The sequence below is a fragment of the Ambystoma mexicanum genome, chromosome 3q (genome assembly GCF_040938575.1).
Source record: "Ambystoma mexicanum isolate Mex_15411 chromosome 3q, UKY_AmexF1_1, whole genome shotgun sequence".
NCBI lineage: Eukaryota > Metazoa > Chordata > Amphibia > Caudata > Ambystomatidae > Ambystoma > Ambystoma mexicanum.
Genome location: NC_090926.1, coordinates 368375209 through 368389147, shown reverse-complemented (window position 1 = coordinate 368389147; position 13939 = coordinate 368375209). Strand labels below are relative to the sequence as shown.

The window sequence follows — 13939 nt, the reverse complement described above, 5'->3', positions numbered from 1 at the left end:
GCAGCGCTCCTGCTGTACTGCAATCGAGAAGTCGGGGAAGATTCGGATCACCTGCGAGTCCAATCTGAGTTCACCCTTCTCCCGCGCAAGGCGGAGGATTTGGTCCCGATCTCTAAAACTCAGAATTTTGGCGATGATGGGCCGCGGGAAGTCTCCTGGTTTGGGGCGTGGGGCTAACGCCCTGTGGGCCCTTTCGATTGTGAAGAAGGGGGACAATTCCGGATTGCCCAATAGGTCTTTCAGGAGGTTTTCGACTGCGGATTCAAGTCGGCCCTTCAGTGCATTTTCCGGGACTCCAATGATGCGTATGTTATTCCTCCGTGATCTAGATTCGAGGTCGTCGCATTTAGCGCGCACTAGTTTCATGTCCGTGACAAGGGTGGACACCGTGCTCTGCAGCGTGTTAATATTGTCCTCGTTGGAGCTGATCCTGTTTTCGGTTTCGGTGATACGCGACCCTTGTTGGTCCAGTTTGGTTCGTAGAGATGCCACATTTGCATTAATGTCATCTAGCTTCTCGTGAAAAGCTGCGAAGTTTCTGGCCATGGATTCCATAACGACCGTCAGGTCTGCGGGGGGGGCCTCTGCAGGGAGCGGTGCTTCGATTTGATCGCATGATGTATGGGCCGAGTCGGGTCTCGGGGTGGCCTTAGCAAACTTGTCCATGGCGCCAGATTTACCGGTGTTCCTGGACCTGTTGGACATCGTGGCGTGTTCCAGGGAGTCAGACTCGTGAGGTTATCGTGAGACGGGGCAATGCACCGGTGCGGCGTGGAGGACCTTAAAACCGAGTGCCGGAGGTAGCGGGCGAGAGGTTCGTTCTGACGGAGCCCCGCACGGCTCTTAGGGCGGCATACAGATTGACCCAAGGGGTTGTGGAGAAATGCCGCACATACAGGGCCCACCAGCTCCTCACCTCAGGCTCGGTTCGCAGTCGTTAGTTGGTTCAGGCCAGGAGCGTTTTCAGCGGAGTCTTCAGCGGATCCCTCCGCGGCCCCCGCGCTCCGGCCCCGGCCCCAGTCGCAAAGCAGGTGGGCGCGGTGGCGATAGATAGGGAGGCGGCCCGCCGGGTCGCCAGCTGCGACGGAAGGAAGTCTGCGACACCGTCCGCGGCGTCGACCGGCAGCGCACGGGCCTGGTTCGAAGCACCGCGAACACAGGGTCAGAAGGTCCGATTCAGGGCCAGTGACTCCTCTGTTTTGGGGGCAAACATTGTCTGCATCAGAGTGTTCCATGCCATGATTCCCTCACTACTTTCATGCATTCCTCTCTGTAGCTCTCTGTGCCACACTGCTGTCTACGCTATAACCATCTTCGCAAGTCCGACCACCAGGTTTCTATTCTAGGGGCTTCTGCTGATTTCCACGCCATAGCTATACTACGTTTCAATATGCAGATCAGGTCTTTCCGCTCCTTCTTGTGTGCATCTTGGGCATGTCTGGTCTCCTCGCCCCACCACAAGAGACAACCTATGTGGAGCCATGTATGCTCTGTGTGTTACGTACAGTTGGGTGAGTTTAAATCTGGCATTCCTAGATACATTTTTTATGTACAGCAGTGCTCTCCCCCATTCTGCATCTGTAAAGGTTCTCCCTATGTTTGCTTCCCATTTACCATGCATCTTCAGCTGCGCTATCCCCAGGCTACCCAGAAGAAAGTAATTTATTCTGGCGATCATGTGTCCCCCTTCTGCCACGTCATACATGGTGTCCCATTTCTCATTGGCTCCTTCCTTGTTCTGCCGACTCAGCCACTGACTCAATTCTCTTTACCATGCCTAAGAACTGGCCTTTGTGGATGCCATATTCGTCGACCAGGGTCTGAAAGGTTATTGTCTCCCCTTCTTTTACCAGGTCCCCTACTGTGGCCATGCCTTTTCCTTATCAGTATTTCCTTTACTGTCCTAGTGTGCCTGCTGTTCACTGACTATCGCTGCTAAAGGTACATGTATAGAATAGGGTTCTGGGCTACCCAGGAATTTCCAAGTCCTGCACCATGTTTCTTTGCCTAGGTGCAATAGTTGGTAGGGTATCTCTAAGGCTAGCTCCTTTACCCACAGTATTTCCTTCAGAAAATATCGCTTTAGCAACAGCTGTAATAACAGTAGGCCTCATTCCGAGTATGGAGGTAGTCATGGTGCTATTTGCGCAATGACTACCTCCCATACCAGTACCGTGTCCGGTTTGGTGAGATGGGAACTTACCGGTCCAGTCCGACCTTGGCTAGACCGGTAATTCCCCATTCACCAAACCCTTCCCCCTTCCCATTTGAGCCCCGAAAGGGCTCAATGGGAAGGGGGAAGTAGCTAATAACGGTACCGCAATTTGCGGTACCGTTATTGGCTCTGATTTGATTTGCCTTAGCGGGTCCCATCCTTAACTCCTGGTAAAACCAGGTAAAACCAGGCGTTAAGGAAGGGACCCGCTAAGGGTACTCGTAGTAGGGCGCAAAGGGATTACCGGCACCGATGTCCTTACGGTGCCCGGTATCCCTTTGCGGCCACCTCGGAATGAGGCCCAGTGTGTCCTGTGTGACTTGGTCTCCCAACCAGCGCACCATGTGCTGCAATTGTGACGCTACGTAGTAGCCCTCAAAGTGGGGTACTTTTATCACATCCGCATAGTAGTCTCTCTGTAGAGTGCTCAAACCTATTTTGTTTCTGCCCCCATCCCGCAGGTATTCCCTCATCAGCATGTCCAGTCTTCGGAAGAAGGCCACTAGTATGTTGTATGGCACATTGGCAAAGCAATACAGGAGACGGGGGAGCACTACCATCTTCAGGAGGGCCGCTCTCCCCGGCTCTCCAAGGGGGAGCAACTTCCAAAACCTCATAGAGCTGGCCACCCCTTCCATGGCTTTTTGTGTGTTGTTTCTGTGTGATCATGTCACACGTTAATGCCTAGGTAGCAGAATGTTTATGTCTCCCATCGGAGAACCAACTGAGGCAGGCGTTGCCTGTCTAGGTCTCTAAGTCCAGCAAGTAGAAAGAGACAGGATTTTTCCCGGTTTACTCTGATCTCTGACAGCTTGGCAAACTGATACATGACCTCTAACGGGAACGGCAAGTTATCGGCTGCCCTGTTTACCTACAGCAACATGTCGTCCGTGTTAAGGGAGATCAGGTGTACCACCCCATCCAGGAGTATTCCTGCATCTGCATATTCTTTCCTAAGGAACGCGGTCAGCGGTTCCAATGCAAGTATATACAACGTTGTGACAATGGGCATCCCTGCTTGGTGCCTTTCCGCACTTCCCATGCTTCCAAAAGCATCCTACCTGTCTTTATTTGGGCCTTAGGCTCTGGGAAAATCAATTTCACCCACCGCAGGAAGACATTGCAGATTCCAAAGTGCGCTAGAGTGGCCATCATCCAGTCCCACCGGACTGAGTTAAAGGCCTTGACGGCATCTAACGAGGCCACAGCCTTGTCCTCAGACTGCTGCTTCATGCTATCTATCACATGGTGTAGCCTCCTCAGGCTCCATGTGGTGTTCTACCCTGCAACGTACCTCATCTGGTCTATGTGTACTAAGTCTCCTAGTACTCTTTTTAGCCTGTTGCCCAGGATTGCTGTTAGGATTTTACAGTCCTGGTTCACCATCGAGAGGGGCCTATATTATCCGCATTGATGTGGTTTTGCCCGGTTTGAGGATCGGTGTAATCGTCGCCTCTCTCAGGCTGCTTGGTAACATGCAGTGTTCATATGCCTTTGTGAAGACTTCCAGTAGTCTGGGCGCCAATAAGTCTGCGTATGCCTTATAGAACTCCCCTGGGAGTAAGTGTGGTCCTTGGGTTTTAGTGGTCGGGGGTCTTTTATTACTTTGTGTATTTCCTCTAGTATCAGCAGCCCGTCTGGCGCTTCTACCTGGTCTGGGTTTCGGTAGGGCTGTATGTCCTAGTGCTTCTTCTACATCTCTGTCTCCTTCTACCCCATCATCTTGTACATGGATTCGTAGAACCTAGTAAACATCTTATTGAATCCGTGTTGGGTTCGAACTAGGTCCCCATTAGTGTCCTTGATGGCATTAATTCCGTCTCTCAGTTCTTCGTGCTTACATAACCGTGCCAACAGTCGCCCCGGTTTGCATGTAGGTTTTGGGAGTATTTTGCAAAGTCACAGCGCCGTAGCTTTTCCCATTCCCCCATACCTATTTACCTCAGTTCCACCAGATGTCTTGTCACTGCTGATCTCCCCCTCCCTGCACTTTCCAGGCCTGCTATCTCGTTTTCAATGTCTTCCAGGGCCTTCTGTATTTCTGACCTGAGGCCTCCCATCTTTCTTATTGCCTTTCCTCACACCACCACCTTGAACGCGTCCCACACAGTGTCCACCCATGCCACACTACCCGTATTAATGCTAAAATACTCCTCTATCTGGGTTCCCAAGTAGTCATGGAACAGTTCGCCCAGCAAGGCTTTTGCTTTCAGGCACCAGGTGGGTATTCAGGGTTTCAGGGCTCTGCTCCGAGAGTGTCCCGGCTTTGTAAATTATGCCCTTAAAGTCACTCAATGTTTCTTCCACAGTGAGCATGTAGTTTATCTGTGTGTGCACCATGTGGGGGGCTGAGAAGTGTGAATAGCTTCGCTCTTCCCTGTTTCTCTCCCTCCATATGTCCACCAGTCTGAAGTCTCGCATTAGGCCAAGGGTTTTGGCCGGCGGAGCTGGCTTCTTGTGTTTCATGTCCGATCTATCTAGCTCTGGGTTAAGAGTACAGTTGAAGTCCCCTGCCCACACCCACGTCCCCTTTCTATACCTGGGCAATCTGGGATACAGTGCTCTAAAGAACCCTGTGGCTTCGTGGTTTGGGGCATAGGTGTTTATGAAGCAGACCTCCCTGCCCTCCCACAATCCTTGCACAACAACCACTCTTCCTTCATCTTTGTTGAACTCTAACAGCTCAATTGGGGCTGTTGGGACGATCCAGATGAGGACCCCTCATGCATATGCTGAGAAAGGTGAGCCATATAGTTTGCCCACCCCCACTTTCTCACTGGTGCGTCGTGACGGTCTGCTGTTAGGTGCATTTCTTGCAACATCACCACCTGTGTACCGTTCCTGGACAAGTAGGCCCGTATTCATAGTTTCTTGATATAGTTATCGAGGCCCCTTAAATTGCAGGTGACTATATTCACACCTTCAGGTCTCATGGTTGTTTTTGGTTTCTGGGCCTCTTGGTTCCCACCACCCCCTAAGCCTATTTAATGGCCCTCTGTGTCTCGTCTGCACACCCTGATGATTCAATTCCCTGTTGTATCTCATAGTTATGCATTCCTGACTCAATGTCCAATGTTCATGGTTCCACATGTCTGTTAACATAACGGTTCCCCCAATATTCCCTCTGTTTAAAACCCCTCCCTTTGCCCCTAACCAATGACACTTTACCAAACCAAACAATGGCCCAGCAGTAGTGTTCCCGCTCAGGCCCTGCTGCTTCTCTGACTCCCGGTTTGCCTCCATCAGGCAGTGTGCAGCAGCTTGACGTCTTGAAACTGACGTCCAAAGTTCTGACTGGGGTGTGCGGTTGCAGCTATGGTGGCCTCCCCATAGGCACCTGGCTGGTGTTATGGGGTGTCTGTTTCCTGTGCTCCCGCATACCTCTTCACTATGTGCTTCCACCTTCGTATTCCAGCCTGTTGCTGTGCAGTGGCTCCCAAAGTCTGTTCCATAATGTGTTTAGTGTTCTTCCATTATGGAGCCTCATTGTTCCTTCTCGGGAGTTGTGGTATCACCCGTGTGTCCATCCAGGATTGTGCTTCTGCTGTGGTGTTGAAAAATTGTGATTGTCCGTCGTGCAATGTCTTCAATTTCGCAGGGTATATTAACATGAAGCGCAAGTTCGCTCTCCGCAACTGTTCTTTGGTCGGGCCAAACAGTGCCCTCCGCGTCTTGACCAGGGCGGTGTAGTCTGGGTAAATTGCGAGTTTTGAGGATCCCCTTGTGATAGTTCCTCCTTTTCTGGAGAAAGCAAGTATTGTCTCTCTGTCCTTATAATTGTGGATCCTGGCTATGATTGGTCTTGGGGGCGCGCCCGGAGGTGGTCTATTCGTCAATGATCTATGCACCCTTTCCACTGCAAATCCATGCGTTAGCTTGCCTGGGCCCACGTCCTGCAGTAACATGCTCTCAAAGTATTCTGTGAGGTCTCTACCTTCCTCTCCTTCAGGAAGTCTGAGTATCCTGACATTATTTTGTCAGGCCCTTCGTTACGCATCCTCCACGTGGTGTTCCAGAAGCTTCACCTTGTCTATCAGTTCTGCCACTTGAGTCTGGGCACTAGCTATGTTTGTTGTGTTATCCTGTACTTGTTGTTCTGCTGTTCCTAGGTGGTCCACCAGCGCCCTGACATCCTGTCGGAGTAGGCCCACATCCACTATGACTGAATCAATTTTGTATTCCAGTGCTGTTTTTAATGCTGCTATGGCCGCCAGGATGGGGCCTTCCTCTTGTGCGGCCACCTGTTGTGGTGCGGATGTGCCTGCTTGTTCCTCCTGTTGTTTCCGGCTTCCGTCTTCTTTCTGTGTATAGGCTTCCCTGACAGTCTGTCTGCCCTTCCCTTTCTGGCCCTTCTCTGCCATTGGGGTAAAATTGAGGTGCCCAACTTGCTGGTATCCTGGGTCTTGGGTCTCTTGATACTCCTCCCAGGGGTCTTGAGATTTGCTCCCCTGCTGGCAACTGTTCCGGCTTTGCTTCGCTCTCTGGGCACAGCCTCCTCGCGTTCCCATGTGTCACCAGACTCTCTATTTCAGTCCCAATGCCCTTTACTCTGGTCTTTGCCTTATGCTACTAGTTCCAGCTCTTTTGCGCCCTTGTTACACTTGTGTGACCTCACAGGGGCTTGACGTCTGTATTCAGAACAGCAAGGGTAGGAAATGTACTGCCACTAACGTAACCGTACTAAAAAATCACCTTTCTGCATGTGTCTCTCAAACTCTGAACTAAACACAACCAAACCTCTACAGCACCACAAACTTCACAGAAGCACAACAACGAAACAAACCACACATAATCTCGCCCAACACCACATGGCGGCCACTAACCAAAAATCACACCTACGCTCGGTGAACAGTGTATCCACCCTGAAGCAGCCAACAGCACTTCAGAGCTCTCTTGCTCTGCTCCCGCTCAATCCCACTAATCCACCCGCTGCCCTGCTTGCATTACAGATCCGCTAGAACGCCAAGAGCCACGGAGTTGGCAACAGTGCAGAATATAAAAGCCTTTAACATATAATGCATGAAGCACTGGCCCAAAGTTCGCCACATTCCATGCTGATATACCCATCTCCATCCCCGCATGTCTTTCTTAGGCAACAATCTGTAGGAATATCAGTTGCCTCTGACGTGCCACCTTCAGGATCCCTTCCCCTTCCCCCAGATACTGTTAACATGCGTTTCTCACCTTTAAAGTTGGGCCTGATCCGGGCATCATATCCAGATATTTTGCCCATCAGCTTGTCCAGAAAGTCTGACGGCGACATGGGGGACAGCTTGGGAGGGGAGCGGGCTGAAGCGCTCACCTCTTTGGAGGCAGCCAGGCTGGGGAGTAGGAGAAAATAAAGTTATTCGTTATGATTGCTGTGACATATTCACAACAAGAAAAATCATTACCATATCAAGATGCACATGTCAGAGACAACATTGTTTTTAAAGCCTCTTTTAGATTAACACAAAATGAACATCCCATTTTTTTTTAACTCGTGCTTAACACTCATGCACAGACAACTTGTACATCCTTTACATTTTTTACTGATTAAAGAACTTTGTTACAAGGAGATGAAGGAAGCTGGACTCATTCATGAAATTGCGTCAACATGGGAAGTAAGAAATAGATCTCTGAATGGTTGTGATCTAGATTCAACATCTTAATCATAAGATCACATTTCATATTTTCTGCAAGAGCACTTTTCAATAAAACTACTAGACCACATATTGTCTTAGAAATGAGACAATATGTCATTTATTTTGAATACTAGATCATATTTGAAATTAGCAAATACAACACATTTCAGTGTAGTAGCTGAGCCCCATCTCAAATGAACCACTAGACCACATAGCCACTAAACCATATCCAGAATAAGCCAATCAAATGCATCACAACTGTGCCACTAAAGTACATGCCAATTTAGTTAAAAGATAAAATGTATCTTAACATATTCAGACCACATCTCAGTTCCACAACTATGCCACACCTGAATATAAGCATTAAACCACCATTCAAACGACCTATTTTATAGCATGAAAAACTCATCACTAGAGCAAATCTCAAATTAGTCACTTGTCTACACATCAATTTGGCTACTATCCATAACTCAACTTAGCCACTCTGCCACATTTGAACTTAGTGACTAAAGCAGATGCGACTTTGACCACTAAGCCACATTTCTCATAGGCTCCATGCCACAACTTAACCACTAAACAAAAAACTTAACTTAGCCCACAGCTACATTACATCTCAACTTAAACACGAGAACACTTCTCCACTCAACCAGTAGACCAGATCTAAGCAAGTCAATGCTGCAGCCTCTGCAGCAGCTCATACCTCTAAACTAATTTACACCTGTAGACCTTTCCTATCGCCAGATGGCTGCATTACCTTGGCTAGAGCTCTCATCCTATCGAGGCTAGACTATTGCAATGCTTTGTATGCTGGCACGAATAGTAGCAACCTTAAACAACTACAGGTGATCCAAAATAATGCAATAAGAGCGGCACTCAGTATCCCAAGGAAAAAGCACATTACTAATTCAAGAAGGAATGTCCACTGGCTGCCAGGAAAGATCGAATCGCTTGCAAACCCCTATCTCTGAAGCACAAATGCCTGTGCAACTCAGCTCTGAGATATCTGGCGAAACAAATCACTAAACTTCAATTCAGCAGACCAACACGCTCTACCCAAGCACACTTACTATCCATCCCGCGATTCAAACGACAGAAAGCAGGAGGCAGCAGCTTCCCAGTGGTAGCCGCCAAACTCTGGAACACACTGCCATTATCCTTAAGAGTTGAACCTTCCTTCTGGACCTTCAGAAAAAGCCTGAAAACTTGGCTCTTTGCACAGTAACGTGCTCGCAACTTCACCCTTGAGTAACTCCTGCCTTACTGATACTACCCTGTTTAGTAGATGTACTGTATACACAACTAGAAATGTACGTGTATCTGCTTCTTGGCTAACTTGTCACTCTTTTTCAACTGTCTTTGTCAAAACTCTTGCTGCTGTATCGTTTCATTAACTGTTAAGAAATGCGCCCAGATGCCTGAGGGTTAGGTGCGCTATATAAATGTATAAGTCAATAAATAACAATAAATCTTAACCTGTCAGCTTAACCACTTGATCACATCCAAACTAACCGATCTTAACATAGCTTCTAGGCAACATCTCAATGTGATCACTTGACCACATTTTATCAATGTGATTGGGACAGTTCTCAACTCAGCCACTACACTCCATCACTACCTATTTAATACCTTAGACCACTTCTCAACTTGCCTTGTGGAGAGAAGCCCACTATGCCTTATCTGAATTTAGTCACTACCCCATATACAAAATGTGTTACTAGGAAATATCTTAACTTAACCAGTGAACCTCAGCATAGTGAATACATCAAATACCAATCTACTCACTAAATTACATCTCAGCGTAGCTAGTAGCCAAAATCTCCACTAACCACTAGCCCCATTCCAACTTGTCAGCTAGGCCACGTCTCCACTTATCCACGGTTGCACATCTTAATGTAGTCACAGACCACAACAAAATTCTGGTATTCGACTGCATCTCAACTTTCCTACTAGACAGGATCATCACTTAACCACCTTTAATTTTAATAGATGGACTAATTTCCCCCCTGGAGATTCACCGAACATCCCCCTTGTGCTCCTATTAAATGTCACCTTCTCACGGGGAGGCCAACCAGATGATGAGGCGTGCCATTTATTTCCTTGTTAATGGTGTACTATTAAAATGCCATTGTTCAGACTGTGCTTTGCAAGCGGGCCAGCAAGAATGTTCCTGTGGGGTACATCAACACAAAGGAGGATGGGGAAGCCGGAGGCGGGTATGCAGGAAGTACCTTAGGTAGAGTGCTCTGTTGCTTCCAAGGTAGGGTGCGTGCTTGTAAATCCCATTGCTAGAATTTTGAGGAGTGGATTTTGTGACCTCTTTTCGGTGGCAAATCTAACTTTCTACTTCTGTCCAATGTTTCTTTGTGGTTTTAAACCAGTTTCTTATGGGTAGGTGCTGGCCGGTATCCCTAACATTTTGGGCCTAATTCAAAGGATGTTTTTCAATTGGATTGCGCCATTGTACAATGCTTCTGTGAATTAGGCCCTTTGTCTTCGGTTCTATGTGATTGTAAACTTTTACAACGAAAAAATACTGATTTATTTAATGTAGGGGTTTCTCCCCAAGCCCACTGTTTCCCTATGTTTGTAACCCCGCCCCAACACCTCCCCATATTTTTTAACCCTTTACCACAACCCCATATATATATATTTAATACAATGTCGGTATTTTTTCATTGTAAATGTTTTCTTTATTAAATACCTCTCTGTTTTTTATTCGTTATAATCACTGTCTTGTGCAGGGTGAGTGGTTTCTTTGCCCAAAAACGACACAGTCAATGTTGATCAGATTTCCCTGCTCCATGCCTGCGAAGCACGCCACTTTCACAAAAGTACTTAGCCCAACCAATGCTTACAAAAAAAGTATTCATGCAAAACCAAATATACGAGCGGCAGTAGGTAAAATACATCCCCAGGCCTCGATGCACAAATCAGGGTGCAGCAGAAAGGCCACTCCATGCGATTCACCGAGGAGGCGCTGCAGACAATCACCTGGTGTCGCCACTCATTGACCGTCTCAGTGCATGAAAACTATATACATTTACTGGAGGGGAGATAGCGAGGCGGGGATGGAGAAGCCGAGTACTTGGGTTCCGTGCCACCAGCTTCAGGCAGCACTGGAATGAGAATGCGGAGCTGGGAGCGCCGCGCGGCTCTCAGAGCTCACACACATAATACCCCCGGGCTCCTAATAAGAGCCTGTTCACTAATGTGTTTACTCCTCTAACAGATTCTGAGGAGAAGACTCGCTTCCCGCCAAGCGTCCGCCGCAGCGCTGCGGCAGCGGGAAGTGTCGCTTCAGAGCTGGTGCAGCTGCAGACTGGCGCGCTTTTTTTTTTATTGGGTGGCGTTTTCTTTCCCTGTCTCTCAAAACAGGTTTTTCTTTATTCCCCTTTTAAGCTCGCAATTCTCTCACCCATCCTTTTGCCCCCTCCCTCCCTCCCTTCCACATCTTCCTCCTCACTATTTTAATTCATTCCTCCTTCCTCCTCCTTTCCTTCCTTGCTTCCTGTTTTTCTCCGCCCCTTTTAACCACTGTATAGTTTTCTTCTATCCTTTCTTCCTCCTTGTCCCTTTTCTTCCTTCTCCATTATTGACTCCCATTAATCAACTCTGTCTTTTTTCTTTTCTTTTCTTTTCTTTTCTTTCCTTTTCTGCAATTGCTTGCACTCTTTGCCCTTTCGATAACGCTTACACTGTCTGCATCTAGTGTTCCTACACATTTACAACAACACTGCATTGGTGTGGGAAAACTGCATACAGATTCCACTTGCTGCACTGACATGAACATTTTGATGACACTGTAATGGCCATGTGCGTGCGGGATGTCTAGACAATGCCTCCGCTCGCACAGCCTCCTGCAATACCCTTTTGCGGTTCCATGATTAACCTCAAAATTGGTCGTTGTAGGTTGCTGGGGTGTCAGGTGGTGCACAGCGGCAGGGAGTGGGGGAAGCGACATTGACCTTGGCCATCATTTCTCCCCACCGTGCCGATGCTCCTGGCATGGTGCCTGGGGAAGAGCATCTGGGGATCCACTGCTTGCAGGTGGTGAATCCCCAAATCAGATCTGCGGGGTGCAGATATTTCAAAGAATATCCTGGATGTAACCAGATCACCATCAGTTGGGCTAAAATGTGTGGCAATACCTCATTCAAGAGAAGATTCTGCAGGGTGTGTCTCTCACCACGATTTACATGATGTCATGTCATGCAATTTCCATGTGATGCCGTGGGCAAAGTGGACATTTTCTAGTGGGAACCAAAGCCTTGACCTTAAAGGTACTGTTAAAAGTAACAATATTAATAACACATCATTCTAACTTGGGGTCATTTGACTAATCAAAACCATTTTTTCTCTAATTTGCAAGGACATAATGCCTGAGTAAAGGTTTCTGTGGTCTCACCGATTCTTGAGCAAGGCCGTGTCATATTTCCCTTCTGGATTCTTCCAGCACTCACAATAGCAAGAACGGCTTCTTCGCAGACTCAGAAATCTGGTCCCAGAAGATGTGCCTTTTTCAGAAACCTTTCTGAATTTTTGGCAAGACATTTTCAAATCATAAAAGATGCTTTTTTAGTTGGAGACACCCCATTGGTTAGACCTAGAAGAGCTATATAATTGTCTTTTTGCTTTTCATAATAACACATCTCCCATCATTATACTGGCGAGTCCCAGGATCTCAGTGGGAGGCTACAATGAGGGCCACATGGAAGAGTCATTCATTTCTGCCAACACCTGGGTCCACTCTTGCTTCATCGCCACCTTCAGAATTGCACTTGCAATGTTTTGGACATTTACAAACACGTGGCATCTGCTTGTGCCTTTATTCCTAGTCAACCTCAGTCTGCAGGGATCTAGGTGTTCACAGGGAATGTTAATTTACTACTGCCTCTTACTGGGAATGTTTTTTGTCCCCACAACATTGCATTATCGTCAGAACTACTGCCCTCCTTGACTATGTCTCAAAACCCCTCTATGGTATTTTGTGGTTGTACTCAGAATTTCTCTCTTCTCTTTCACATCAATTATCGATTCAGATATTTTTTGAGGTTCAAATCTTTGTGATTTGTACACGAGAAATAAAGTTACACAACCAGCAGCCCAAAGAGTAGCAAACATTGCAACAGTGCCCCAGGCAAGTCAACTCTATGTCCAGTTGATATATACCGTGTGAGGACATGGATGCATTGACAGAGCGCTGACAGTAATGCAACATTGTTTCTTGCGTCCTTGCCGGTGTAAAAGAAACAGATATCAAATCTAGTCATATGCAATGAGCAGGCTATGTGCATAGAAATGTTGCTCAAAGCAGATCACTCTAAATTATTCATCAACATAGATCATTTACTCAAAAGTGAAGAAATGATCCATTTATCCTACCTAGAGTATATATTTTTGTTTTTCCAGGAGCCTTTGCATTAATAGTGAGGTAGTCTTTGTATGATGTATGCATCAAGTCACTGATTCATTACCTCGGATTTGATGTGGAATGCATCTCACTAATAGGAAGTGGATGAGGCTTTTGGAGGCGACGCACCATGAAAATAAATGATGATATGGTTTTCTATCCCCACAGTCTGATGCACAGCCTGTCAGTATACATCTCCACCTGCAGGAAATTACATATTTATTTGAGCTTGGATGGTTGGCATCATCGAATGGCAATGCAACTGGAAAGACTGCTGGCACTGTCTAGGTCAAGTGTATTTCTCAAAGCAGCAGTCCAATATAATATTTGATCAAATATAGTTTAAATGTTGTAAAAAAACACCAAACATTAGATACGACATGTTTAAACAAAGGAAGGCTTCCCAATGTTCTCGAACCCCGTCCTTTTAAGGTGCCAAGGAAAGAGTTTAAGAAGAAAAGACAGAGTAATTGAGCCCATTCTGCAGAGAGAGGTTTAGAAAGGCAAAACGACCCACAGGGAAACTACAGCTACGTTTCTCATTTATAAAAAATGTTCTACATGGCCAGGGAACCTGAACGGGCTGCTGATGGCTATGACAGATGCAGGCACAGAAACCATTCACCTTTCCTGCTCCGCTTCCCAGCACTTCACCCAGAATGTCTAATGGCAGCGTGTTTCTGCACATTT

The 13939-nt window shown here is 47.2% G+C and overlaps 1 protein-coding gene across 4 annotated transcripts in view; it reads right to left on the bottom strand.

The window, feature by feature from the left end:
• GLRA1 (glycine receptor alpha 1) overlaps positions 1-13939 on the bottom strand; it is a 730078-nt gene that overhangs the window by 383395 nt on the left and 332744 nt on the right. For all 4 annotated transcript variants that reach the window (XM_069653991.1, XM_069653993.1, XM_069653992.1 and 1 more), the window contains exon 2: positions 7400-7536. In XM_069653991.1, coding sequence (XP_069510092.1) covers positions 7400-7536 — 137 coding nt within the window. The remainder of the gene's footprint in view (positions 1-7399; positions 7537-13939) is intronic.